We start from the raw sequence: 25,858 nt of genomic DNA, 5'->3' as shown, positions 1-25,858 counted from the left end.
CTAGATGGAAGCAGTGTATGTGCAAAGTTTTAGACTGATCCAGTGAACCATTGCATATCTGTTCAAAATGTTGTATTAAAACTGCCAAAACGTGCCTAATTGGTTTATTAATACATTTTCAAGTTCATAATTGTGCACTCTCCTCAAACAATTGCATGGTATTAATTCACTGTAATAGCTACTGTAAATTGGACAGTGCAGTTAGATTAACATGATTTTAAGCTTTCTGCCCATATCAGATATGACAATGTCCTGGGAAAATGTTTTGTTACTTACAACCTCATGCTAATCACATTAGCCTACGTTAGCTCAACCATCCCGCGGGGGGGACACCGATCCTGTAGAGGATACATTTTCTTCAGGCTAGGGTCCTTTTTCTGAATTTCCATATCCAAATCCAGCTCCCAGATTGCAATTCCTATGGCTTCCACTAGATGTCAACCGTCTTTGTTCAAGGTATCAGGCTTGTTTCTTCCAAAACGAGGAAGAATAATGAGTTTTAGTACTGGGACTCAGAGTTGGAAATCAGTTTGTGCGCACGTGCACCTGCTAATAGCGCTTTCCTATTGAACATAATTCTTTCCGTATAAAATATTATAGTTTAATTCCATTTTAGGGTACCTGAGGATTAAATGAACAGCATTCTCCTATAGGTGTTCCTTTTGTCCAGGTGAGAAAGGACAGTGTGGAGTGCGATTGCGATCACGTCATCTGTGGATCTGTTGGGGCGGTATGTGAATTTGGACTGGGTCTAGGGTGTCCAGGAGGATGCTGTTGATGTGAGCCATGACCAGCCTTTCAAAGCACTTCCTGGCTACCGACTTGAGTGCCACGGGGCGGTAATCATTTAGGCAGGTTACCTTCGCTTCCTTGGGCACAGGGACTATGGTGGTCTGCTTGAAACATGTAGGTATTACAGACTCAGTCAAAAAAAATGTCAGTGAAGACACTTGACAGTTGGTCCGCGCATGCTTTGAGTACACGTCCTGGTAATCCGTCTGGCCCAGTGGCTTTGTGAATGTTGACACGTTTAAAGGTTTTGTTCACATCGGCCACCGAGAGCGTTATCACACAGTCATCCAGAACAGCTGGTGCTCTCGTGCATGCTTCAGTGTTGCTTTCCTCGAAGTGAGCATAAAAGGCATTTAGCTCGTCTGGTAGGCTCGCGTCACTCAGGTGGCGTCTGGGTTTCCCTTTGTAGGTTGTAATACTTTTCAAGCCCTGCCACATCCGACAAGCGTCAGAGCCGGGTTAGTAGGACCTATTTGAAGGTAATTAAATAATTTTCTGATAACGTGTTTTAATAAGACTTTTAATAACACTGTTAGCTTAGGTTAACTGTTTTAAACTCCAAGCACAGATAGGACACTTGGAAATGAATTTGCTTTGGCATTTTAACATCGACTGGGCTGTAGTGGAGCGGGTCGAGAGTGTAAAATTCCTTGGTGTCAACATCACCAACGAACTATCATGGTCCAAACATACCAAGACAGTCGGCACAACAAAACCTTTTCCCTCTCAGGAGACTGAAAAGATTTGTCATGGGTCCCCAGATCCTCAAAAGCTTCTACAGCTGCACCATCGAGAGCATCCTGACCGGTTGCATCACCGCCTGGTATGGCAACTGCTCCGCGTCTGACCGTAAGGTTCTACAGAGGGTAGTGCGAACGCCCCAGTACATCACTGGGGCCAAGCTTCCTGCCACCCAGGTCCTATATAATAGGCGGTGTCAGAGGAAAGCCCATAAAATTGTCAGAGACTCCAGTCACCCAAGTTATAGACTCTCTGCTACCGCACAGCAAGCGGTAGCAGACTACAAGTCTAGGACCAAAAGGCTCCTCAACAGCTTCTACCACCAAGCCATTAGACTGCTGAATAATTCATAAAAATCGCCACCGGACAATTTACACTGACCCCCCCCTGTACACTGCTGCTACTCGCTGTTTGTTTATTACCTATGCATAGTCACTTCGCCCCCACCTACATGTAGAGATTGCCTCAACTAGCCTGTACCCCTGCACACTGACTCGGTACCGGTGCCCCCTGTATATAGCCTAGTTACTGTTATTCTTATTGTGTTACTTTCTATTATTACTTTTTGTTTTAGCCTACTTGGTAAATATTTTCTTCTTCTTGAACTGCACTGTTGGTTAACTGCACTGTTTCACGGTGAAGTCTGCGCTTGTTGTATTCGGCGCAAGTGGCAAATAAAGTTTGATTTGATTTGAAATAACCTATAATTTCTGTTATTAGAATGTTTAAAAAAAACACCCAGGAAAACTTTCACAGAACTATTGAAAAACGTTCTCAGAACCTCACTGCAACCTACAAATGTACATTCCCAAAACAGGTGAAATTATTACGTCCGTTCGCAGAACATTTAAAAAAAGTTGCATTTTAACGGTCAGAAAACGCATGGCTTCATTCCCAAAACCAATGGGAAACCAAAAGCTTACATGCCTACAACTTCCAAGGTACCAAATGTGCTAGCTGGGAAGGGTTTTGGAACTTCGCCCTGGTCATTTGACTGGTAAACTCATGGGTATGCTCCAAATGGCTGTACCTTCTGCAAATGCCTACTGCTGAAAAGAGAAGAGTAATTTGTCAGTAGAACACAGGAGGTTGGTGACTTCTTGATTGGGGAGGCCAGACATATGGCAATGGCCGGAGCAGATTAGGTGGAAAGGTGTTAACAACATCAAATACGTGGTTTCCATTTGTTTGATGCCATTCCATTTTCTCCGTTCCAGCCATTATTATGAGCCGTCCTCCCTTCAGTAGCCTCCACTGCAGTAGAAGCTACCATTTAGTTTCTACAGATCTCGGACAAACAGCACTGTTTTTCAAAGTAGCTCAGACCTATCTTGAGACCATCATCTGTACGGTGAGCCCAGGCTACACATAGACATGCTATCCATCTTCATCATTGGGTGAGTCAGTACCACTGGAAAGTTGATTTAGTAGCCTACTGTAGCTTATCATAGTTATATATTTCCTCCTAATAGTGTACAATCTGTGTGTCTTCCTTTCTTGTTATTGGCCCTGAGCCAGGTCAAGACCAAGGCCCTTTCCAAAAGCATCTTATGGCTAAGCTCCTCTTAGAACCATAGGATCCTATTTTTTTAACAATGATCTTAGCCTATGATGCTTTTATGAAACTGGGCCCAAGTCGTTTTTATTTATCTGGTTGACAGTGACAGATTAGCCACACATTTTGGTCATTTGTGTAGTATTAAAATATTAAAATATTCTGAATGTCTCCTGTCACGTAGGCCTAAATGATGTAGAATTGCATGTGTGTAAATCATAACAAAGTTTCTGCTGAACTTTATGCCACTAGGCAAATGTGTGTGTGTGTGTGTTGTGGGGGGGGGGGGGGGGAGCGGGGCTGTGTGAAAATGTGGGATAGACTGATAGAGATATGATATAGGTCTGAAGTCCTGGAGTGGGGGGAATGTATGTTGTGTGTTAGGGTTACAATTAGGGTAATGGGTTAGGTTTAGGGTTAGGAATTAAGGTTAGGGTTAGGGTTTTGGGGTTACTGGTTAAGGTTAAACTTAAGGGGTAGGTTTAGAATGAGAGGTTAGGGAAAATGGGACTTTGAATGGGAATCAATTGTTTGGTTCACACAAAGATAGTAAAAAAATGTGTGTGTGGGTTTGGGTGTGTGTGTGTGTGTGTGTGGTGACAGAGGGTGACCTGAGAGGCCGGGCTAGTTACAGCCTCTCTGCTGGAGACCGCCGGTCTCACAGAACTAGCATTGTTGGCATGGAGCTGCAGACAGACACACACAGAGACAGACACACACACACATACACACACAATAACACCCGAGGTGGCAAGACCATTGGTAGAGTCATGTTCTGAATCCCATTTATAAAATGCGAGTTCCCTCCTCTCTTCTCACAGCCTCTCTGTAACACTCCACTTCTCAATAACATACTCATTATGCTCTCTTTCTCTCACACACACACACACAAAGACACAAAAACACCATTCATAGTAAGCCCTGGTTGGTTAATACCCAGACTGTTATTGTAGGTGTAGAACACTAATAATTTGTGACTGAGCCGCAATTATTGCAGACAATGCTGTGATGCTATTTGAAACAGAAATGTTGACAACATAACTCAACAATATTTGTTATGACAAATTTAACAAATATCAATGAAACACCAACAGCATATCAAACTAATTTTGTGAGTTTAAAATATTTGCTTTAAGATGGAACAGAGAGAGAGAGAGAGAGAGAAGAGAGAGAGAGAGAGAGAGAGAGAGAGAGAGAGAGAGAGAGAGAGAGAGAGAGAGAGACGAGAGAGAGAGAGAGAGAGAGAGAGAGAGAGAGAGAGAGAGAGAGAGAGAGACGGAGAGAGAAGAGAGAGAGAGAGAGAGAGAGAGAGAGAGAGAGAGAGAGAGAGAGAGAGAGAGAGAGAGAGAGAGAGAGAGAGAGAGAGAGAGAGAGAGAGAGAGAGAGAGAGAGAGGAATAACGAACTGGAACTGTAGTGTGTGAGTTCTCTCATTGGCTGCAGAAGTGGACGTCAGCACCTTTCACTACTCCAGTGTTACCCCTCTAACCTCTGGCTGTAAAGGAGAAACAAGTGTTAAAGTAGCTCTGAGGAGAGTAAACTAACCTCCAGCATCCACACGGCATAAAAGAGGAGTAAAAGAGGAAGCCTTTATTACAGACACCTTTATTACAAGTCAATCAACGGATGCGCGTTTTCTCCCTTGAGTAAAGGATTTTGTGTTTGGTTCTGAAATGGCAGTCTGGTTCGAGTTTACCGCGCACATGCTTTTTCTAACGCTGGGCTGTTGTCTCGGAGCTTTGGAGAGTCGGACCTCGAGCAGAACCCCATGGGGCTTGCAGGGACAGGGCAGCGATGGAACCGATTCACCGTTTGACCGAGACAGAGCTAATCAGGATGTGGTCTCACAGCACATGTACAGGCTGTATGAGAAGTACAACAGAGATCTGAAACGACTCAGAGAGGGAAACACTGTCAGGAGTTTCAGAGCCAGCCAAGGTGAGTGTGGCTGTGGTGTAGCTGTCTATGATGCTGGACAGGGAAAATGAATGTCGATAAATTAGGAATATCCTCAACTCTGATATGCTTCCTAATATCTTGAGATGCACATACGTTGCGGACTATTGTCTGTTCTCAGAGGGAAAGGCGCTGATGAGATAGGCATGGAGAGAAATGCAACGTGCATAGGCGGTGCCTTCACTCACCAAGTTATGATGAATTTATGGTTATATTATATAACAACCAAAAGGTCTTTATGTTTTTCAATAATATCATGTACTGATATTATGTACTGCCCCACCCCCCCCCCCCCCCCCACACACACCTCCCTTCTAGTAGGCAACCTAATTAATTGAAATAGCCAACAGCGGGCTGAAAAAAGCAGACGCATGTGGTCAGACACCCCAAATAGGTAGGATTGTTTTGGAACCGTCTGAGAATGCCACAGTGCTTTTTATGACGCACTTGGGCAGATCTGCATGAGTCGCCTCAGCTGTAGTGTGGTCCTGCCACAGCTCCAGCCGCAGATGCGCAAGAATGTGTGTAGAATTCGCCCCCAAGTGGAGCCCAGCTGCCGCGCTGGCCGCGACAACAATGCGGTAACTAGGAGACAGGGGGACACCAATAATGCACCATATCTATTTTCCTAGGGGGCCACTGTATCCTGGGCTGGAGTATGAAGGCTTAGCACGCAGTGATGCCATTTTCCTGTGGTGGTTTTTTATGAACATTGACATTGACTTAACATTTTGTTAATTTATTTAACCTTTATTTTATCAGGGAGTCATACTGACCAAGGTCACTTTTACAGAGGATCCCTGAATTAAATAAATTACAGAAGATACATCAATGTAAATACAAAATGCAAGCAGAAAGAACATGGTGATAAAAATCGAGCAGATTCATCAGTAATAAGGTCCTCAATCAGCCTTCTGAATTGCCCCAGAGGCACCAAACATCACATTTAAGAACATGTTGAAGATTGTTCCACAAAGTCGGTGCAAGAAAACAAAAAGCTGATTTACCTAAATCCCTGAGACCTGGTGTGGTATCTCGTGTGTTCAAAGTTTAGTAAAGATGTTGGGTACAGTGAAACTTTTTGTAAAAGGGGTTTATAAATGAAAACATAGCCATGTATCAACCCATGTGACATCAAGGAGGGCCAACCACATTTCTGGTAGAGAAGGCAGGGATGAGTACAAAAATTCACACTTAATTGGAATCCACTTGTGGTAAATTCAATTAATTAGACATTATTTGGAAAGACACACCAGTCCATATAACGTCCCACAGTTGACAGTGCATGTCCGATGAAAACCAAGCCATGAGGTCAAAGGAATTGTCCGTAGAGCTCCGAGACAGGATCGTGTCAAGGCACAGATTTGGGGAAGGGTATCAAACCAAATCTGCAGCATTGAAGGTCCCCAAGAAAACAGTGGCCTCCATCATTCTTAAATGGAAGAGGTTAGGAACCACCAAGACTCTTCCTAGAGATGGCCACCTGGCCAAACTGAGCAAACGGTGGAGAAGGGCCTTGGTCAGAGAGGTGACCAAGAACCCGATGGCCTCTCTGACAGAGCTCTAGAGTTCCTCTTGGAGATGGGAGAACCTTCCAGAAGGACATCCATCTCAGCAGCACACCACCAATCAGGTCTTTATGGTAAAGTGGCCAGACGGAAGCCACTCCTCAGTAAAAGGCACATGACAGCCCGCTTGGGGTTTGCCAAAAGGCACCGAAAGACTCTCAGACAATGAGAAACAAGATTCTCTGCTCTGATGAAACCAAGATTGAAATCTTTGGCCTGAATGTCAAGCGTCACGTCTGGAGGAAACCTGGCACCAGCCCTATGGTGAAGCATGGTGGTGGGAGCATCATGCTGTGGGAATGTTTTTCAATGGTAGGGACTTGGAGACTAATCAGGAACGAGGGAAAGATGAACAGAGCAAATTATAAAGCGATCCTTGATGAAACCTTCTCCAGAGCGCTCAGAACCTCAGACTGGGGGGAATTTTCACCTTCAAACAGGACAACGACCTTAAGCACACAGCCAAGACAACGCAGGGGTGACTTCGGGACAAGTCTCTGAATGTCCTTGAGTGGACCAGCCATCGCCCGGACTTGAACCCGATCTAACATCTCTGGAGAGACCTGAAAATAGCTGTGTAGCAACGCTTCCCATCCAACCTGACAGAGCTTGAGAGGATCTGCAGAGAAGAATGGTAATAACTCCCAAAATACAGGTGTTCCAAGCTTGTAGCTGTCACGTTCGTTGATGGAAGAATCAGACCAAGGTGCAGCGTGGGAAGCGTACATCATTTATTTTGATAAACATGAAAAAACAATAAACTACAACCGAACGTGAAGCTATATGCAGTGCAGAAAGCAACTAGACATAGACAAGATCCCACAAACTAAAGGTGGAAAAAAGGCTGCCTAAGTATGATCCCCAATCACAGACAACGATAGACAGCTGCCTCTGATTGGGAACCATACCCGGCCAACAAAGAAATAGAAAAACTAGAATGCCCACCCAAATCACACCCTGACCTAACCAAATAGAGAAATAAAAAGGCTCTCTAAGGTCAGGGCGTGACAAGAAACCCATTTATATTCTCAGCTTCATAACTAACTTCATAGCTGCTTTTTAAAAGACAGCTTTTCATCTACCCAGATGCCCAGATATTTGTAAGCAGGGACACGATCATTATGGACGTATGCTTAAATCAGTTGTTTTTATGCTCTCTAGAGAACAACATATACTTCGTTTTACCTGCACTCAATACTAGTTTCAGGTCAATAAAGTTTTTCTATAGTAAAATGAAGACAAAACTGGTCAACCGTGGGGGTAATAGCATACACGACAGTATCATCAGCATACAAGTGCAGGTTAAAAAAATGTACAGACTAATTTTGTTATGTAAACAGTAAACAGTACAGGACCCAGAATGAACCCTTGAGCGACACCTTTCGTAATATCTAGGAAACCTGATTTAACACCATCAGTAGATACATATTGAGTTCTATCTGTCAAGTCATGTTTAAACCAGCTACATGCAGCCTGGTCTAGGCCAATTGAGGAAAGCCTCTGAATTAGCAGTGAGTGATTAACCGTATCGAAAGTCTTTGACAGGGTCAATGAAGATCAACGTTGTCTTTAATCCATACAGTTAACCACATCATTCATAACTAGGGATGTGGCCGAGAGAGTGCCATGACCTGGTCTAAAACCTGACTGATGTGCACTACATTTAAAATGCATTTCAAAGATAAGAAATATCTTAGCTGGGAATGAATCAAGCATTCTAATATTTTAGCTAGGCAAAAAAGTTTAGAAATAGAGGGATAATTATTTAGGTCACAAGGGTCACCACCTTTGTGAAGGGGGAATACATGGGCCACCTTCCAAACCTTGGGGATGGTACCAGATATAATCGTTAGGTTAAAAATATTGGTTAATTATTCAGCAATCAGGGGGGCAGAGAGCTGTAGCAAAAATGGATCAAGCATATCAGCCCCAGTGGATTTTTTTTTTTACATCAATCTTAAGCAAGGAATCTAGCACATCACAGATAGTAAATTGTTGAATTGAAAAAAAAGATTCACTGGAAGTTGACAGGTTAACCGTTGAGTCAGCTAAAGGCTGGGAGAGGGAAGAGCAGTCTATTGAATGAAAAGGGTCAATTAAAACCACTGTTTATCTCAAATAAAAAGCCTGCCGAGATGAAATGATGATTAAAAGCATCACTTATTCCACTCTTCTCAGGTATGATGCCAGAGTCAGACAGAACTTGCTTAGCCAGGGAAGAAGAGGAATTTGTACGCGTCAGTGCATTTACTGTTTTCCAAAATGTTGAATGATCACCAGCAGAGTCAGAGACAGAGCTGAAAAAGTGGCTTGAGTTAGCTTTTTTAATCAAAATAGTACGTCTGTTTCTCAATTGTCTGAAAGTTTACCAGTCCACTACACAGTCAGTATTCCTTGCTTTGGCCCAGATCTGATTTCTCATCTTAATTAGCTGTGATAGCTCCGAAAGAAAACCAAGGGTTAGATCTATCTTTGACTCTGAATTGTTTAAAAGGGGCGTGTTTATCTGCCAGAGGAATAAATGTAGAAGATAAATGTTCTAGAGCCAAAAAACGTTTTACAATGTCTCTTCTTAATTAGTTAAACAAGGATTAGTATTTTGCTGTTTCGTATCTCTAATACATACTATGGGGACAACGATCACTGAGATCATATGCAAATATTCCACTGGACAAATATTTATGGGGGTTATTAGTAAGAATTATATCAATCAATGAGGAGTTTACAGAGTTTTTCACATATAGCCATGTGGGTTTTGAGATCAATTGAGTGCATATAATGCATATACTCTTAAATTGATCTGAGCCTGGGGATAGACAATCCAGATTCAAATCCCCTAAAATGACCAACTAGTAAAAACACTTGGATATAGCACCAACAGCATCCGCTATGGTATATCCCAGAAACAAATAAATGTGTATTCTGGTTTATGTACACAACCAGGAGCTCAGAAATATTTAAAGATGAAATTAGATTTTACACACACTACCGGTCAAAAGTTTTAGAACACCTACTCATTCAATGTTTTTTCTTTATTTTCACTATTTTCTACATTGTAGAATAATAGTGAAGACATCAAAACTATGAAATAACACATATGGAATTATGTAGTAACCAAAAAAGTGTTTATATTTTATATTTGAGATTCTTCAAATAGCAACCCTTTGCCTTGATGACAGCTTTGCACACTCTTAGCATTCTCTGAACCAGCTTCACCTGGAATGCTTTTCCAAAAGTCGAAGGAGTTCCTACATATGGTGAGCACTTGTTGGCTGCTTTTCCTTCACTCCGCGGTCCGACTCATCCCAAACCATCTCAATTTGGTTGAGATCGGGGGATTGTGGAGGCCAGGTCATCTGATGCACTCTCCTTCTTGGTAAAATAGCCCTTACACAGTCTGGAGGTGTGTTGGGTCATTGTCCTGTTGAAAAACAAATATTAGTCCCACTAAGCACAAACCAGATGGGATGGCGTATCGCTGCAGAATGCTGTGGTAGCCATGTTGGTTAAGTGTGCCTTGAATTCTAAATAAATCACAGACAGTGTCAGCAGCAAAGCAGCCCCACACCATAAAATGTCGGATTATCTAAGCATTTGTATTTCCCACCGTAAAGTATGGAGGAGGCTCCATAGTTTACGGTGGGAAAACACATGCGGAGATCGTCCGTTCACACGCACCGCGTCTCACAATGACACGCTGGTTGGAGCCAAAAATCTCCAATTTGGACTCCAGACCAAAGGACAAATTTCCACCAGTCTGATGTCCATTGCTCGTGTTTCTTGGCCCAAGCAAGTCTCTTCTTATTAGTAGTGGTTTCTTTGCAGCAATTCGACCATGAAGGCCTGATTCACACAGTCTCCTCTGAATAGTTGATGTTGAGATGTGTGTGTTACTTGAACTCTGTGAAGTATTTATTTGGGCTGCCTTTTCTGAGGCTGGTAACTCTAATGAACTTATCCTCTGCAGCAGAGGTAACTCTGGGTCTTCCTTTCCTGTGGAGGTTCTCATGAGAGCCAGTTTCAGCATAGCGCTTGATGGTTTTTGCGACTCCAAATTTTCCGTATTGACTGACCATAATGTCTTAAAGTAATGATGGACTGTCATTTCTCTTTGCTTATTTGAGCTGTTCTTGCCATAATATGGACTTAGTCTTTTACCAAATAGGGCTATCTTCTGTATACCACCCCTACCTTGTCACAACACAACTGCTTGTCTCAAACGCATTAAGATAGAAAGAATTTCCACAAATTAACTTTTAACAAGGCCCACCTGTTAATTGAAATGCATTCCAGGTGACTACCTCATGAAGCTGGCTGAGAGAATGCCAAGAGGTTGCAAAGCTGTCATCAAGGCAAATGGTGGCTTTTTGAAGAATCTCAAATCTCAAATATATTTTGATTTGTTTAACACTTTTTTGGTTACTACATGATTCCATATGTGTTATTTCATAGTTGTGATGTCTTTACTATTAAGCTACAATGTAGAAAATAGTAAAAAATATAGAAAAACCCTTGAGTGAGTAGCTGTTCCAAAACTTTTGACCTGTAGTGTATATGGCCACTCCTTTCCCTTTCTAGAATCTGTCACATCTAAATACATTAGAATAATTTACTTAAGTTTTTATCAGATACAGAACCGCTGAACCATGTTTCAGAGTGAACCAGAATGTCAGGACACGAGTCCTGTACCCAAATATCTATTTTTTTAATAATACTTTGCACATTTAGGTGCATTAGCCCAAGCCCCTTACGAGATTTAAAGTCAGAGGGGTATTCAGCTCATTCCCATAAGAGCTAACAGGCATAGGGTCATCTGCAGCTGTTCGTTGAATAAGCTGAGACTTTGCCAAGGTCCCGGGCCAACCACGTGAGAGCAAATTAGTCTGAGCATTTGACGAACCTCCCTTAATTCGCTGGATGCAGTGGCTGGGGCGGGAAGTGGGAGAGCAGTGTTGGCAGAGCTCAGTCTACCTCGATGAAGCTCCCGCCAAAGGAGTGGAGCTGCTGCAGGGGATCAGAGTGGCTGCTGGTGCTCAATTCTGTGTGTGCACAGGCCTTGGTGTGCCTGCTGTTGCAGGGTTGGGGCTGCCATTGGGGGCAGGAGTGTCCCAGGCCTGTCCTGGGCGTGGGAGTAGGGAGGGTAACCAGAACTAGTCTGAGAGGGAGGTTGTGGGGGTAATTGTGGAGGGCTGTGTGGCTGGCAAAGCTCCAAACTCTCAGCATATGAGGGCTGATGATGTGAATGATACATGGTGTGGACTGCATCATGTGGTGCACAACCCTCAACAGTGTTTTTCCAGACCCTTGGGTAGTGGTCGGTGCTGGGTAGAGCTGGGCTGAGTTGAGGTGGGCCTGGTCTGGTAGAGCTGTTCTGCGATGGGTCAGGTCATGTAGAGCTGTGCTGTGCTGTGATGGGCCGGGTCTGATAGAGCTGTGTGAAGGCTGGCCAGGTCTGGTTGAACTGTGCTTTGATGAGCCAGGTCTGATAGAGATGTGCTGCGATGGTTCAGGTCTAGTAGAGTTGTGATGGGCCGGTTCTGGTTGAGCTATGCTGAGTCGGACCTGGTCAGGTAGAGCTGTGCTGAGGCGGGCCAGGTCTGGTTGAGCTGTGCTTTGATGAGCCAGGTCTGGTAGAGATGTGCTGTGATGGTTCAGGTCTACAAGAGTTGTGATGGGCCAGTTCTGGTTGACCTGTGCTGCAACGGGTGTATGGCTTGGGCATAGCTCAGTGTATCTGCATGCAGTTCCCCGGAGAGAAGTGGTGTCGGGGGGGGCAGTGTTGCTGGCTTTTCACCGGTCTCTGTTAGGCACCACCGGGTGCAGGTCTAAAGGAGCGTCTGATTTGTCTCAGGGAGTTGTTGGCTGGTCTGCTGCTCCTGTGGGGTGAGGTGGACTGGCCACCCAGAGAAACATCCTTTAACAGCCTGGCGAAGGTGGGGACTGCCTCTGTACAGGTGTACATGGTCATAAAGACCGTCATAAATCTCTCCTTTTGAGCAAGGTAGATATTACTGTCTTTGCAAGCGGGAAGATGGTGGAGGTCCTCTCTATCACTCCCCTTAGTGACGTGGGCACCCTCTGCTGTTTGGCACACAGGTCATTGGTCCCTGTGTGAATGATTATATGGCATGGAGAGCTAAGCTGGGCCACAGTCAAGTGCTCCATAGCTCTCTCTGGTGTTGGGCACTTTGACACCTTTTTATTTGGGAAAGGTTTATTCTCTAATTTAATCGTTTGATTTGAGTCCAACATTAATATTATGTCTGGTTTCTCGTCAGGTCTGTGGAGGATGGCAGGAGTGATGGGAGTAATTACAGGCCGTGAGATGGGGATGAAGGGGGTCAGCTGGGTTGGTGCATTGGTTGGTTGGGTTGGTTGGGTCCGTTGGTGGGTTCTGATTCAGCTGTTGGCCTGATACTGGGTTTTTGTGGGATTCTTTGTAGAGTGGATGGTGGTGGCTGAGAAATTCCTGCCTTAGTTCATTAAGCTCTTTCTGCAGGTCGTGCATGTGGCTGGTGTTGACTGTGCCGGGTCGTTCCTCTCTACGTCCGCACACTTCCATCCTGAGAGCCTAAACATCCTGACAGCCTAACTGTCCTCCTCAACATTTTCATGGCACACAGCAGCTCCCGGATCCCATCCCTATGCTGACGCACCAGGCTGATCTCCTCCGCTATAAGATGCTGTGGTACTGCAGGTGTACCGTGTGTGAGAGGCGTGCTCAGGGCTGTGTCTGCTGCAGGCAGGGGAGGGAGGGACCCTGAGGGCTACATACTGGGGCACAGATGGAGTGAGGGTTGTTGTAGGTAGTGACAGTGGAGAGGTTTTAAGTTGAGCAACAAAAGGTTTTATTTGGTCGAGCTAGTGACCAATTGTTCCAGACTGGCCTCCGAAGCTTGAATCATCACAGTGCTGTTATTATATATATCAACATTACATTTGGGGGTGGAATCAATATACAGTTGCCTCATTGTTCTGTTTTCTGACATTTTAAGATCATTGTTGGTCTTGTGGAAAGCTGTGTGCCAAGCATTAGGATCGTCAGAAGGTCTCCGCTGTTCGCTTTTAGGATGAAGTCTGCACTCAAAGTCTCTGCACTCAAAGTCTCTCTCCCCAAGCAATTTCTTTTCGATTTTCTTCAGGATATGTGATGGCAAGGTCTCTGAAATAATGCTTCAAGAATGCATCCATCTTCATCTCCACGTTTACCCCTTTAAACAATGCACGCTTCTCTAGAATGATGTGCATGTTCCCCTTGAGGAACGCACTTATTTAAACAATGCACCGATAGATAAATTGACTTTGCACTTTTAGGAACAATGAAACAACACATCGCACATAAATGAAGATACTTTCTCGATCTTCAGAAGGTTTCACCGCTTCAACCTCCTTTCCAAGTGCTCTTCTGCTTGTCTTTTTGTTCATCTGAATGCTTGTTTCCCTGTCAAGCCTGAACTATCCTCCAGAAATCGCTTGGAAATCCATCCTCTTTCTCCCTCTGTTGCTTTCATGTTTGTTTATCTATGTCCTAATTCTTGTTGTCGTCCTTTGGTTGGGTTTATGGTCCTCCTATCCCATTCCTTCCTTGGGCTGCCTGATGATTCAGCGCTTGAGTCTTGCGAGAACCAAGTCGGTCAATCTCTCAAAATCTCTCCAAACCGTTTGCACAAACGGACGTTCCTCTACACGAGCAGAACACAGCGATGCACTAAGATAACGAAACTGTTGGCATATAATATAAACATTTCAATTTAAGGAGGAGCTCTTCTTAGGTGGTTATCAGACAGCATGTTATTTTTGAAACTGCAGAAGCCATGTAATCTAAGGAGAGACGTAAGGGAGTTTTGACAACAACAAGAGATCTGTAAAAACTTTAGGTTAGTGTCGTGGTGTGGGGTAGACAGTGTTGGGTGTATTAGTGGCTTAGGGGAAGCTTTGGGGGAAACTGAAATAAGCGCTTCCATATGCCTGAGGCTGGATACAGAGTAATGTATATCTCTTAAGTCACTCCATACATCCGCAGACGCATATACAATGGACAATACGTCTGCTGTTTGCCTAGTGTACATCATGAATATGTTACTCATGCCTCCCTCCCCCCACTCCTCTGCACCCATCTCCCTCCCTCACTCACTCCCCCTCTACTCTACTCTACTCTACTCTCCTCTCCTCTCCTCTCTCCCCATCCCCCTCACCCTCTCTCTTTCCTTCCCCATCTCCCTAACTCTTCCCCTCTCCTATCCTCTCTTATAACAGCCAGAGAACGATGGGTTCCCTCTCCAGTCTGGTTCCACTCAAGGTTTCTTCCCACCTAGGGAATCAATGTGCCTCTGTCTGCTCTTTAGGTGTTAAGGCCTGGGTCACTGTGAAAGACTATCTGAAGTAACACATTTCTCCCCCTGTAGACTCGTCTGACCAGAGGACGTTTTACCATCTGAACCTGACGTCTCTCCAGGACTCGGAGCGCATCCTCTCTGCCAGGTTTCACTTCTTGTTCGACCGGTGCCCACGGCCAAGGGCCTGGTTCAGCAAAAGCTACAAAATCCCGGCCTGTCGCTCTCTACACCTCCACCCTGCTCCCTCCATCCACCTCTTCCTTCACTCCAACCCCTCTGGGTCAGGGTTCCATCCAAGGTCGCAGGCGTCATTGCTAGGCAACGTGACATTTCACCCTAACCAGAGAGGGTTGTGGCAGACGCAGGACGTGACTGTGGCGATTAAGGAGGCCAGGGAAAAAGGCAGCCATTTGGTGTCGGTGGAGCTGGACTTTGGGCTGCAGTACCACAGACAGCCAGAGGACACGCTGTCGGGGGCCAGTCTACCTTATTTGTTGATGTATGCAGACGACCATGCGCTAGATGAGCCCAACAGTGTGGCACAGACTTTACAGAGGTATGGCCCTGAGGCTGAGGTGAAGGAAAATACTTCTCGCCCTTCTCTTCTTCCCCCTAAGCAGGGGTCAAAGGGTCGTGTGAGAAGGGGGGTACCATCACGCCCAGACTCCATCCAGAACAACGAGCTACCAGAGGTGGAGTACAGGCCTAGCGGATCCAGGAAAGAGTACCTGTTTGAAACCGCCACCCTGAAACCTATCGATCCCAAGCCTGGGAGGAAGGAGAGGACGAGGAACGGCCAGGGCGGAGAGGAAGAAGTCAAAGATGGAGAGAGGGATAGAGGGAGTCAATCGCCAGTTCTGAGCTTGGACGAGAGGATCCCAACGACGAGCAGCGATGGCAGGAGTAGGTTGCAAGACAACAGTGAGGGAAGGAGTGATGGAAGAAACGATAGAGGGAAAGCAGGAGGAAGTAAGTCTCCAATGCTGAGTTTTGATGAGTGGACAATGCGTAAGGCGAAGAAGAGACAGCGGGGATCGGAGGCCCAGATTAGGAGCTGCTCTAGGAGGACACTCAGGGTGGACTTTGCCGACATCGGCTGGAGTGAGTGGGTCCTGGCGCCTAAAGCCTTCGATGCCTACTACTGCGCTGGAGCCTGTGGATTCCCCATGCCCAAGGTAAAGACTATGACTGGCTGGATTTGAACCCATGTGAAATCCAGTCTTTGGTAGCCTTCTGAGCTAAAGACTAGTCTCAATACATATGGCTAATGTTAGAGCACAGAGCAGAGCTCATGTAAGGAAGAGAGGATACCCTCACATGACTGTGGAGAATGTTTATATGGTTCCCAATTTGGAACTGCTTCATTGCTCCCAGTCTGATGATATGTCTACACCATTTATGAAATAGTATAAATCAGTAGATACATTACTGGCCAGTGCGGACACACTTACATGTATGTTATGTTTTCCTTCTTGCACTTTATTAAATGAATAACCATTGTGCTTCTAAATCATAGATAGCTTTTATCAAGGCTAATCTTCCTTCTTTAAACAAAATGCAGAATAACCTTAATGTATTCTTTCCTGTTGAATTATTGCAGGCATTGTCAGTTTTATTACAGGCATTGCCTCTACCTACATGTTCATATTAACTCAATTGCCTCAACTAACCTGTGCCCCCCCGCACATTGACTGTACGGTATATAGCCTCGATACTATCATTTTATTGTTGCTCTTTAATTATTTGTTATTTTTAAATGTTCTTATTTATTTTTTACTTCAGTTTATTTTAGTAAATACTTTCTTAGGACTTATTTTTCTTATTAATGCATTGTTGGTTAAGGGCTTGTAAGTAAGCATTTCACTGTAAGGTCTAAAGCTCTTGTATTCGGCGCACGTGACAAATCACATTTGATTTGATTTGAAGTGACAATGCTGTAACCTCTTCTCTCTCCCTCGCCGGCCCTTCCCATTCTCTCCCCATTGCTTCTCTCTCTCCCAGGTGCTGCATCCCTCCAACCATGCAACCATCCAGAGTATAGTCCGTGCGGTTGGGATAGTTCCAGGGGTCCCAGAGCCCTGCTGTGTCCCAGAGAAGATGAGCCCTCTGGTGGTTCTCTACCAGGACGAGGGAGTGAACCTGGTGCTCAAGGTCTACCCCAGCATGTCGGTGGAGAGCTGTGCCTGCAGATAGACCCAGAGGACAGAGGGGAACAATGTTAGACAAAACAGGATGGAATGGCAGGAATTTAAAAGGACCCAAAAAGGGAAGTAAAAAAAAGACAGAGATATATTCATAAAAGGACAGATGAGTTGAGGTGTCTGTCCGTCTCTTCGTCCCTTGTATCCCTCAGGCGTTTGACACGGAGATGGTTGAACGTGGAGAAGCGTTGGAGAAGCACATTATCTGTTGTTGCAGCACCAGTCATGTCCTCCAGTAGCAGTAGACACACACCACCACAATATTCTCCACATCTACCATACCCTCGACAAAGCAGCATCACCACTTCAAGGACTACAGGTACTGAGAGAGCTCTCTCCCTCCAAACAACTTTAATTAAAATCGTTACGTTCAAAACCAGAGCTGCTTGACTGGCGCTGTGTTTAGTTTTAGTTTTTTAGGCACTGATCATGCTTACTTTAATATACCCATTTCAGACAGAAGATGTGGCATGTTACCTGTAAAAAAAAATACACTGAGTGTACAAAACACCTTTCTAATACTGAGTAGCCCACCCCCTCCTCTTTTTCCATCAGAACAGCCTCAATTCCTCGTGGCATGGACTCTAGGAGTCAAAAGCGTTCCACACAGTCCAATGGTTCCCACAGTTGTGTCAAGTTGGCTGGTGGATCATTCTTGTTACCGACAGGAAACTGTTGAGCGTGAAAAACCCAGCAGCCTTTCAGTTCCATTCAACAGCACTTAAATCTTGTATCTTGCCTTGGGCATTCCACGTTTAGTCACGGTAATTAGGCCAAACGAGTATCCTACCAAACTTGTCCCTCTTATCACTCTGACATCAACGCAAATGTTATTGAAAATCATGAGTATAACCTACCTGGCTGGCATGAAAAAGAAACACAGGAAAAGCGATTTAAATTCGCGATTTAAATGCATAGATTACATGGATTTTACATGTTTAAAGACAGGTGCATGATAATGGTCCATTCTAAATCAAAACTAATTTTACACATATATTATTTAGTATTTGTAAAGACAAGATTAAATCAAGAATAGTCTGATGGGTGACAATATTAGCCTATCACTTGTGAATTATATATAATCACTTGTGAATGATGCCCAGCTTGTGTGCAGAAAGGCAAGAAACAGCGGGGTTTTTTGCGACTTTTTAAAATCATAGTCTCACACCTCATGTAGGCCTATATGTTTTGATAAGGTTTGTATCACAACTAAAGTAACTTCTTAAAATTAAGCACATTAATTCGCTTCGCACCGGGCGTAGAGCCTAAATGGCGTACAAACACAACACGTGAGTTTCAAGTTTGGGGAAGATAATTTTCACCATAAAAAAATGCAACTTTATAATAAAAGTATTACATGCGTATTTCGCATTTGCGGTCACTTTTGAGAATGGTGTTTTCCCGCTAATTTATTGCATTTTGGAACGTTCGCGCTTATAGCCTGCTACCGTGTGCGCATTGCTGAGCTTATAATGTGATGAAGTAGCCTAATAGTTTATCATCATATTAAACTAAACGTTCTGATCTGTTGCTTTTAAAAGTTTTTTTTGATGCTACTGGTTGTTTTAATTTGGGATCTATCGCATCCCACAACTTTCCCAGACTATGTTTGGAATATTTATTTCTCGCATAGAATAACATAGTTCAACTTTTGTACTATGTGGGATAGTAGATTGACATAGAATAGTGCAGGGATCATCAACTAGATTCAGCCATGGGCCAATTTTTTATATATTATTTCATATATATATATATACACACATATATATATAAACACTACTGGTCAAAAGTTTTAGAACAGCTATTCATTCAAGGGTTTTTCTATTTTTACTATTTTCTACATTGTATAATAATAGTGAAGACATCAAAACTGTGAAATAACACATGTGGAATCATGTAGTAACCAAAAAAGTGTTAAACAAATCAAAATATATTTGAGATTTGAGATTCACCCAATAGCCACCATTTGCCTTGATGACAGCTTTGCACACTCTTGGCATTCTCTCAACCAGCTTCATGAGGTAGTCACCTGGAATGCATTTCAATTAACAGGTGGGCCTTCTTAAAAGTTAATATGTGGAATTTCTTTCCATCTTAATGCGTTTGAGCCAAGCATTTGTGTTGTGACAAGATAGGGGGGTATACAGGAGATAGCCCTATTTGGTAAAAGACCAAGTCCATATTATGGCAAGAACAGCTCAAATAAGCAAAGAGAAATGACAGTCCATCATTACTTTAAGACATGAAGGTCAGTCAATACGGAACATTTCAAGGAACTTTGAAAGTTACTTCAAGTGCAGTTGCAAAAACCATCAAGCGCTATGATGAAACTGGCTCTCATGAGGACCGCCACAGGAATGGAAGACCCAGAGTTACCTCTGCCGCAGAGGACAAGTTCATTAGAGTTACCAGCCTCAGAAATTGCAGCCAAAATAAATGCTTCACAGAGTTCAAGTAACAGACACATCTCAACATCAACTGTTCAGAGGAGACTGCGTGAATCAGGCCTTCATGGTCGAATTGCTGCAAAGAAACCACTACTAAAGGACACCAATAAGAAGAAGAGACTTGCTTGGGCCAAGAAACACGAGCAATGGACATTAGACCGGTGGCAATTTGTTCTTTGGTTTGGTGTGACTATTATTTGTTTTTCAACAGGACAATGACCCAACACACCTCCAGGCTGTGTAAGGGCTATTTGACCAAGAAGGAGAGTGATGGAGTGCTGCATCAGATGACCTGGCCTCCACAATCCCCCGACCTCAACCAATTTGAGATGGTTAGGGATGAGTCGGACCGCAGAGTGAATGAAAAGCATCCAACAAGTCCTCAGCATATGTGGGAACTCCTTCAAGACTGTTGGAAAAGCATTCCAGGTGAAGCTGGTTGAGAGAATGCCAAGAGTGTGCAAAGCTGTCATCAAGGCAAAGGGTGGCTACAATGTAGAAAATAGTAAAAATTAAGAAAAACCCTTGAATGAGTAGGTGTTCTAAAACTGTGTATATACTGCAAATTGGTCGCAAGAAGCCTAAACCGATATAATATTTGACTAAAACATAATAGTTTCACACCTTGATTACATCTGGGAACATTGTCCTGCGTTGGGTGCTGTCTTTGTATAGGACGTGAAAATGGGTGTCTGTGGCAATTAAAAATCCCATGGATTTGGTAAGAGTAGGGATGGTTACCCCGGTGTCATGGCTAATTTTCCAAACTGTCCACATTCCATCATGGCCACCTAATCATCCCCCTCATTACTAATTGGCGTATATCACTCCTCACCTCTCTACCTGAAAGCTGAAGTGTGGTTAGAGTTCTGGCACAAAAATGAAAATTCAACAACAACAAAAATTTGCTCAGAAAACTTGGGAGACCAAATAAAACCACCCGCGGGCCACCAGTTGGGGAACCCCAGTGTAGGCATTACATGGATTTATTGGACTTTAAAATGTAATGTTCCAAAGGTCTGCGTCAGTGGCTTCTAGGCTATGCATGGAAGCCAGGAGATGCTAAATGTGTTACTGTTAATTAACAGTCAATTACCATGAGACCGGCAGTTATTTGCTCGACAATCACCGGCTGACAAATGTCATGACCACCACAACCCTAGCCTTGCCCATTCACCCTCTGAATGGCACACACACAATCCATGTCTCAATTGTCTCAAGGCTTAAAAATCCTTCTTTAACCTGTCTCCTCCCCCTCGTCTCCACTGATTGAAGTGGATTTAACAAGTGACATCAATAAGGGATCATATATTTCAACTGGATTCACCTGGTCAGTCTATGTCATCGAAAGAGCGGTTGTTCATTATGTTATGTACATTCAGTGTATATGGCAATATTTATATGACCCACTTTCAAACAACCCATTATTTACTACTTACTTGCAGGTATACCCCTTTTATATATATCAGTGGCTAACTGGCAAATTAGGAGGGGTGGGGGGTGTTTACGTTTCAAATTAAGAAGGTATTAAACAATGGAAGTGTTGATGAATTTACCTGCAAAAAAGCAGAGAACCATTCACATAGACCTGATACCAGTATGTTGGTTACAGGGTCTGTGAAATTGCAGGAATCAGGAGTCTTTAGGTGGGATTTAATTTGCCATGTTGTTTTTTTTACCCCCATATCTATTTTCAGAAACTCAGTAAAGCTAGTATGAAAGCATGGCATGGTAAAATAGTGGGATTTTTGTCTGTATATGAAAGGGATTGGAGACAGAGTCCAGGGCCATGTTCATTAGGGCACGCCGTAGAAAAAAAAATTTTCAACAGAAAATGAAAACAAGGGTTTCTTATTGGACAAGTTCAGATAGGACCCCCCCTGCTTCGCTCTGTTTCAGACAATGTTTAATGTTCCATGCCTACTGAGCAGGAACCTGGATACTCATTCACTAATACTGTACATACTGTACTGTACGTCCCTATACTTTCCCCTATCTGAACAGTGCACAAAGGGATGGAGCTTATGTTGTTTGGTGTTCATGTTTATTTTTAATTGGCCCAGACTCATTGGTCGCTCAAGCTCGAATTACGGTAAAAGACCTCGGTGTTCTATATAGGCAGCTTACGAAGTACATACATTAAATACACAGAACGCTTTAAAACAGATGCATTCTAGTGGCACTATGAGGTTAAGCATACTGTGTACGTACCATAAGTATTTGTTTGAGGGACGTTTGTGTTATGTTGTAAAAATGTTATTCTACCGTTTTTTTTCGACTACTAAAACTACTTTCAAGTGAACCATAAAGATGGCTTCTGGAATTCATTTGTCTTTTTATTCCCTCCTTAAGAATATTTTCAAGCCTGCTATGTATAAGTGGATGAAGAAAGACATAAATATTTTCCTATATTGTATGTGAAAGTATTTTGAAATTAATTTGTCTGGGTTACCATATTATAAAAATAAAAAAATCATCGCTTTGGTGCAATTTTCACAAGTATGTGGTAGATTTTCACAACTCTTAGTAAAAGCCTCAAAACTGATCAGCCAAAGGCATTTGTTTCAAAACTCTAAGCACATTTTTATTGACCAAGAACAACACAAATTCATAGACACTTTTTACCAAATGTAATAAGTGTTTCATCTAGAAATATACTGAGCAAAAATATAAGTGCAACATGCAACGATTTCAATTATTTTACTGAGTTACAGTGCGTATAAGGAAAGAAGTCAATTGAAATTAATTTATTAGGCCCTAATCTATGGATTTCACGACTGGGCAGGGGCGCAGCCATGGGTGGGCCTGGGAGTGCATAGGTTCACCCACTTGGGAGCCACGCCCACCGACTGGGGAATCAGGCCCAGTCAGGCTCAGTTTCATCAGCTCTTCGGGTGGCTGGTCTCAGACGATCCCGCAGGTGAAGAAGCTAGATGTGGAGGACCTGGGCTGGTGTGGTTACACCTGGTCTGCAGTTGTGAGGCCGGTTGGACGTACTGCCAAATTCTCTAATATGACGTTGGAGGGGGCTTATGGTAGAGAATTTTTTTTACCCCTTTTTCGTGATATCCAATTGGCAGTCTTGTCCCATCGCTGCAACTCCCGTATGGACTCGGGAGAGGCGAAGGTCGAGAGCCATGCATCCTCCGAAACACGAAGCCGCCAAGAAGCACTGCTCCTTGACACAATGCTCGCTTAACCTGGAATCCAGCCGCATGTGTTGGAGGAAACACCGTACACCTGGCGACTGAAGTCAGCGTGCACTGCGCCCGGCCTGGCCTGCCACAGGAGTCGCTAGAGCGCAAAGGGACAAGGACATCCCGGCCGACCAAACCATCCCCAAACCCGGACGATGCTAGACCAATTATGCGCCGCCTCATGGGTATCCCGGTATCAGGTATGACTATGTCCTGGGAAATGTTCTTTGTACTTACAACCTCATGCTAATCGCATTAGCCTACCTTAGCTTAACCGTCCCATGGAAGGGACACCGAACTCTGAAGAAGTTTTAATCAGCTTCTTAGTATGCCACGCCTGTCAGGTGGATGGATTATCTTGGCAAAGGAGAAATGCTCATTAACAGGGATGTAAACAAATGTGTGCACAAAATTCAAAAGAAATAAGCTTTTTGTTCATATGGAACATTTCTGGGATATTTTATTTCAGCTCATGAAACATGGGACCAACACTACATGTTGCGTTTATATTTTTTGTGTGTTTCACTTTGCAATACATAGTCAAAGTAATTGCTTTTCACAACGTAATGCTCACATTACTTTTGACATGATTCTCTTATCTTTTGTTAAAACAGATTTTAGTATTACTAAATCCAACTGCCTTTAATTGATGATCACTTTGGTAAACCTATAGATTTTACATGCAAATTGGTTTGTACAGATTTTGAGAGCCACGTGTCTGAAAAAGTAAAAAATATAAAAAGTATGATACACAGGGTATTCAGAAAATATTCAGACCATTCTTGACTTTTTCCACATTTTGTTATGTTACAGCCTTATTCTAAAAAATACTTATCAATCTACACACAATACCTGATAATTACAAAGGGAAAACAGGTTAATCAAATTTTTGTCAAAAAAAATATTGATTTGGAAAGGCACACACCCGTCTAAATAAGGTCACACAGTTGACAGTGCAGGTCAGAGTAAAAAACAATCCACAAGGTCAAAGGAATTATCCGTAGAGCTCCGAGACAGGATTGTGTGGAGGAACAGATCTGGGGAAGGGTACCAAAACATTCTGCAGCATTGAAGGTCCCCAAAGAACACAGTGGACCTCCATCATTCTTAGAGCTGGCTGCCCGGCCAAACTGAGCAATCAGGGGAGAAGGGCCTTGGTCAGGGAGGTGACCAAAACCCGATGGTCACTCTGACAGAGCTCCAGAGTTCCTCTGTAGAGATGGGGGAACCTTCCAGAAGGACAACCCTCTCTGCAGTACTCCACCAATCAGACCTTTATGGTAGAGTGCCCAGACAGAAGCCACTACTCAGTAAAATGCACTGCTTTTCCTTCACTCTGCGGTCCAACTCATTCCAGAGTGAAGGAAAAGCAGCCAACAATTGCTCAGAAGATGTGGGAACTCCTTCAAGGCTGTTGGAAAAATCATTCCTCATGAAGCTGGTTGAGAGAATGCCAAGAGTGTGCAAAGCTCTCATCAAGGCAAAGTGTGGCTACTTTGAAGAATCTGAAATATAAACTATATTTGAATTTGTTTAACAATTTTTTTGGCTAGTACATGATTCCATATGTGTTATTTCATAGTGTTGACGTCTTCACTATTGTTCTACAATGTAGAAAATAGTAAAAATTAAGAAAAACCCTTGAAGGAGTAGGTGTGTCCAAACGTTTGACTGGTACTGTATATCCATAATGATTTCAATCCAGAGCTATGTCAGGCTTGGATTCGCCTTCCCAAAAGCTATCTCCCCAGGTGCATGAACAATGAGGATATTTACGGAGATTTCGATGAGAACCTATGGCCAGATGCTTAAGATAGGCTTGAGGCAAACTAGTGCCTTCTAAACATTATGTTGCTTTCATTTCTTTCATTTGTTTATGTTGTGAAAGATGCCTTCAGTGATCACACATTTGATCCACATGGGATATAAATTATGGAAATTGGACGTTTAGACAATTTTATGGGTAGCGTTTTTTGTATTGCCTAGTGTGAAAACAGTGTAATGTACAATACTGTAGCATACTACATTCAAATGGCAATTTTGAAATGTGTTTCAACACATTTTTTGCTATTGGATTAACTGGTTGTTAAACTAACAAAATTGAGAAGACATCGTTATGTTGTGTTTTGGTTTATTAAACAAATGTATTTGGGATCAATGGTTATGTGGCGAAAGATGTCTACAAACAAAATGAATGAAAATGAAAGGTTTTGAATGTAAGACTGGCTGCGTTACAGGTGTTACCAGTTTGGAGTTTTGTACAAAGAGTTTTGAAAATTCACCACATACTTGGAAAAATAGTGCCAAAGCAATAAAAAAAGTATTATATTTTAGAAGGAGATGTTTGTTTTTGTATATGTGTTTTAAATTATGAAAAAGGTGCCATTATAAGAACTAGAATAAAAAGTATTTAATCCAACTTTGTCAATGGAATATGTAATTGTTTTTAAGTCACTATGTGGTGAAGATGGTGTTGAATGGTGACAATAATGTTTTGAAGCCAGTTATAAACACAAGACAAAAAACATTAAAGCATCAAACTCTATGGCAAACATGCAAAAACTTCAAGGCCACAGACCTGGCTGTTTGCTATAACGTGCTTCAAGGAGGCGGCCATTTTTAACCAGATGCCTCCAGCTGCCCAAACGGCTCAAACTGTGTCTTAGCAAAGTACTATTTTATACCAAGATTAAATGGAGGTGGAGAGATGGTTTAATCCTTCATTGACAACGGTAAAAGGTTCCACTTATAAATCCTGTCATGTGGGTAGCAAATAATGAACATCTGGCATATTACATTTACCCAAAGCTATGAGAGGGTAAACTTCTCGTTCCAAGGTGAACCCACTTTAACACAGCTGCCGTGTGTGTGTGTGTGTGTGTGTGTGTGTGTGTGTGTGTGTGTGTGTGTGTGTGTGTGTGTGTGTGTGTGTGTGTGTGTGTGTGTGTGTGTGTGTGTGTGTGTGTGTGTGTGTGTGTGTGTGTGTGTGCGTGTGCGTGCGTGTGCGTGTGTGTGTGCGTGTGTGTGCGTGTGCGCGTGGTGTGTGATGTGACTGATGCCGCTATG

The 25,858-nt window shown here is 43.3% G+C and overlaps 1 protein-coding gene across 1 annotated transcript; it reads left to right on the top strand.

Annotated features, from left to right (window-relative positions):
• Positions 1–4,538: 4,538 nt before the first annotated feature.
• On the top strand, positions 4,539–23,623 carry LOC129836079 (growth/differentiation factor 10-like). Its single transcript, XM_055901852.1, has 3 exons — positions 4,539–5,025; positions 15,017–16,122; positions 16,949–23,623. The coding sequence occupies exons 1-3, from the start codon at positions 4,761–4,763 to the stop codon at positions 17,138–17,140; spliced, it is 1,563 nt and encodes a 520-aa protein (XP_055757827.1). The 5' UTR covers positions 4,539–4,760; the 3' UTR covers positions 17,141–23,623.
• The last annotated feature ends 2,235 nt before the right edge of the window (positions 23,624–25,858 follow it).

The sequence above is a fragment of the Salvelinus fontinalis genome, chromosome 37, assembly GCF_029448725.1.
Source record: "Salvelinus fontinalis isolate EN_2023a chromosome 37, ASM2944872v1, whole genome shotgun sequence".
Classification (NCBI taxonomy): Eukaryota; Metazoa; Chordata; class Actinopteri; order Salmoniformes; family Salmonidae; genus Salvelinus; species Salvelinus fontinalis.
This window is presented reverse-complemented; position numbering and strand designations above follow the sequence as displayed.

Excerpts from the sequence above, each read along its gene's own strand:
- LOC129836079 (XM_055901852.1), top strand. The coding sequence starts at position 4,761 with ATGGCAGTCTGGTTCGAGTTTACCGCGCACATGCTTTTTCTAACGCTG. Across the intron at positions 5,026-15,016 it reads GAGTTTCAGAGCCAGCCAAG|ACTCGTCTGACCAGAGGACG; the intron begins GTGAGTGTGGCT and ends CTCCCCCTGTAG. Across the intron at positions 16,123-16,948 it reads GTGGATTCCCCATGCCCAAG|GTGCTGCATCCCTCCAACCA; the intron begins GTAAAGACTATG and ends TCTCTCTCCCAG.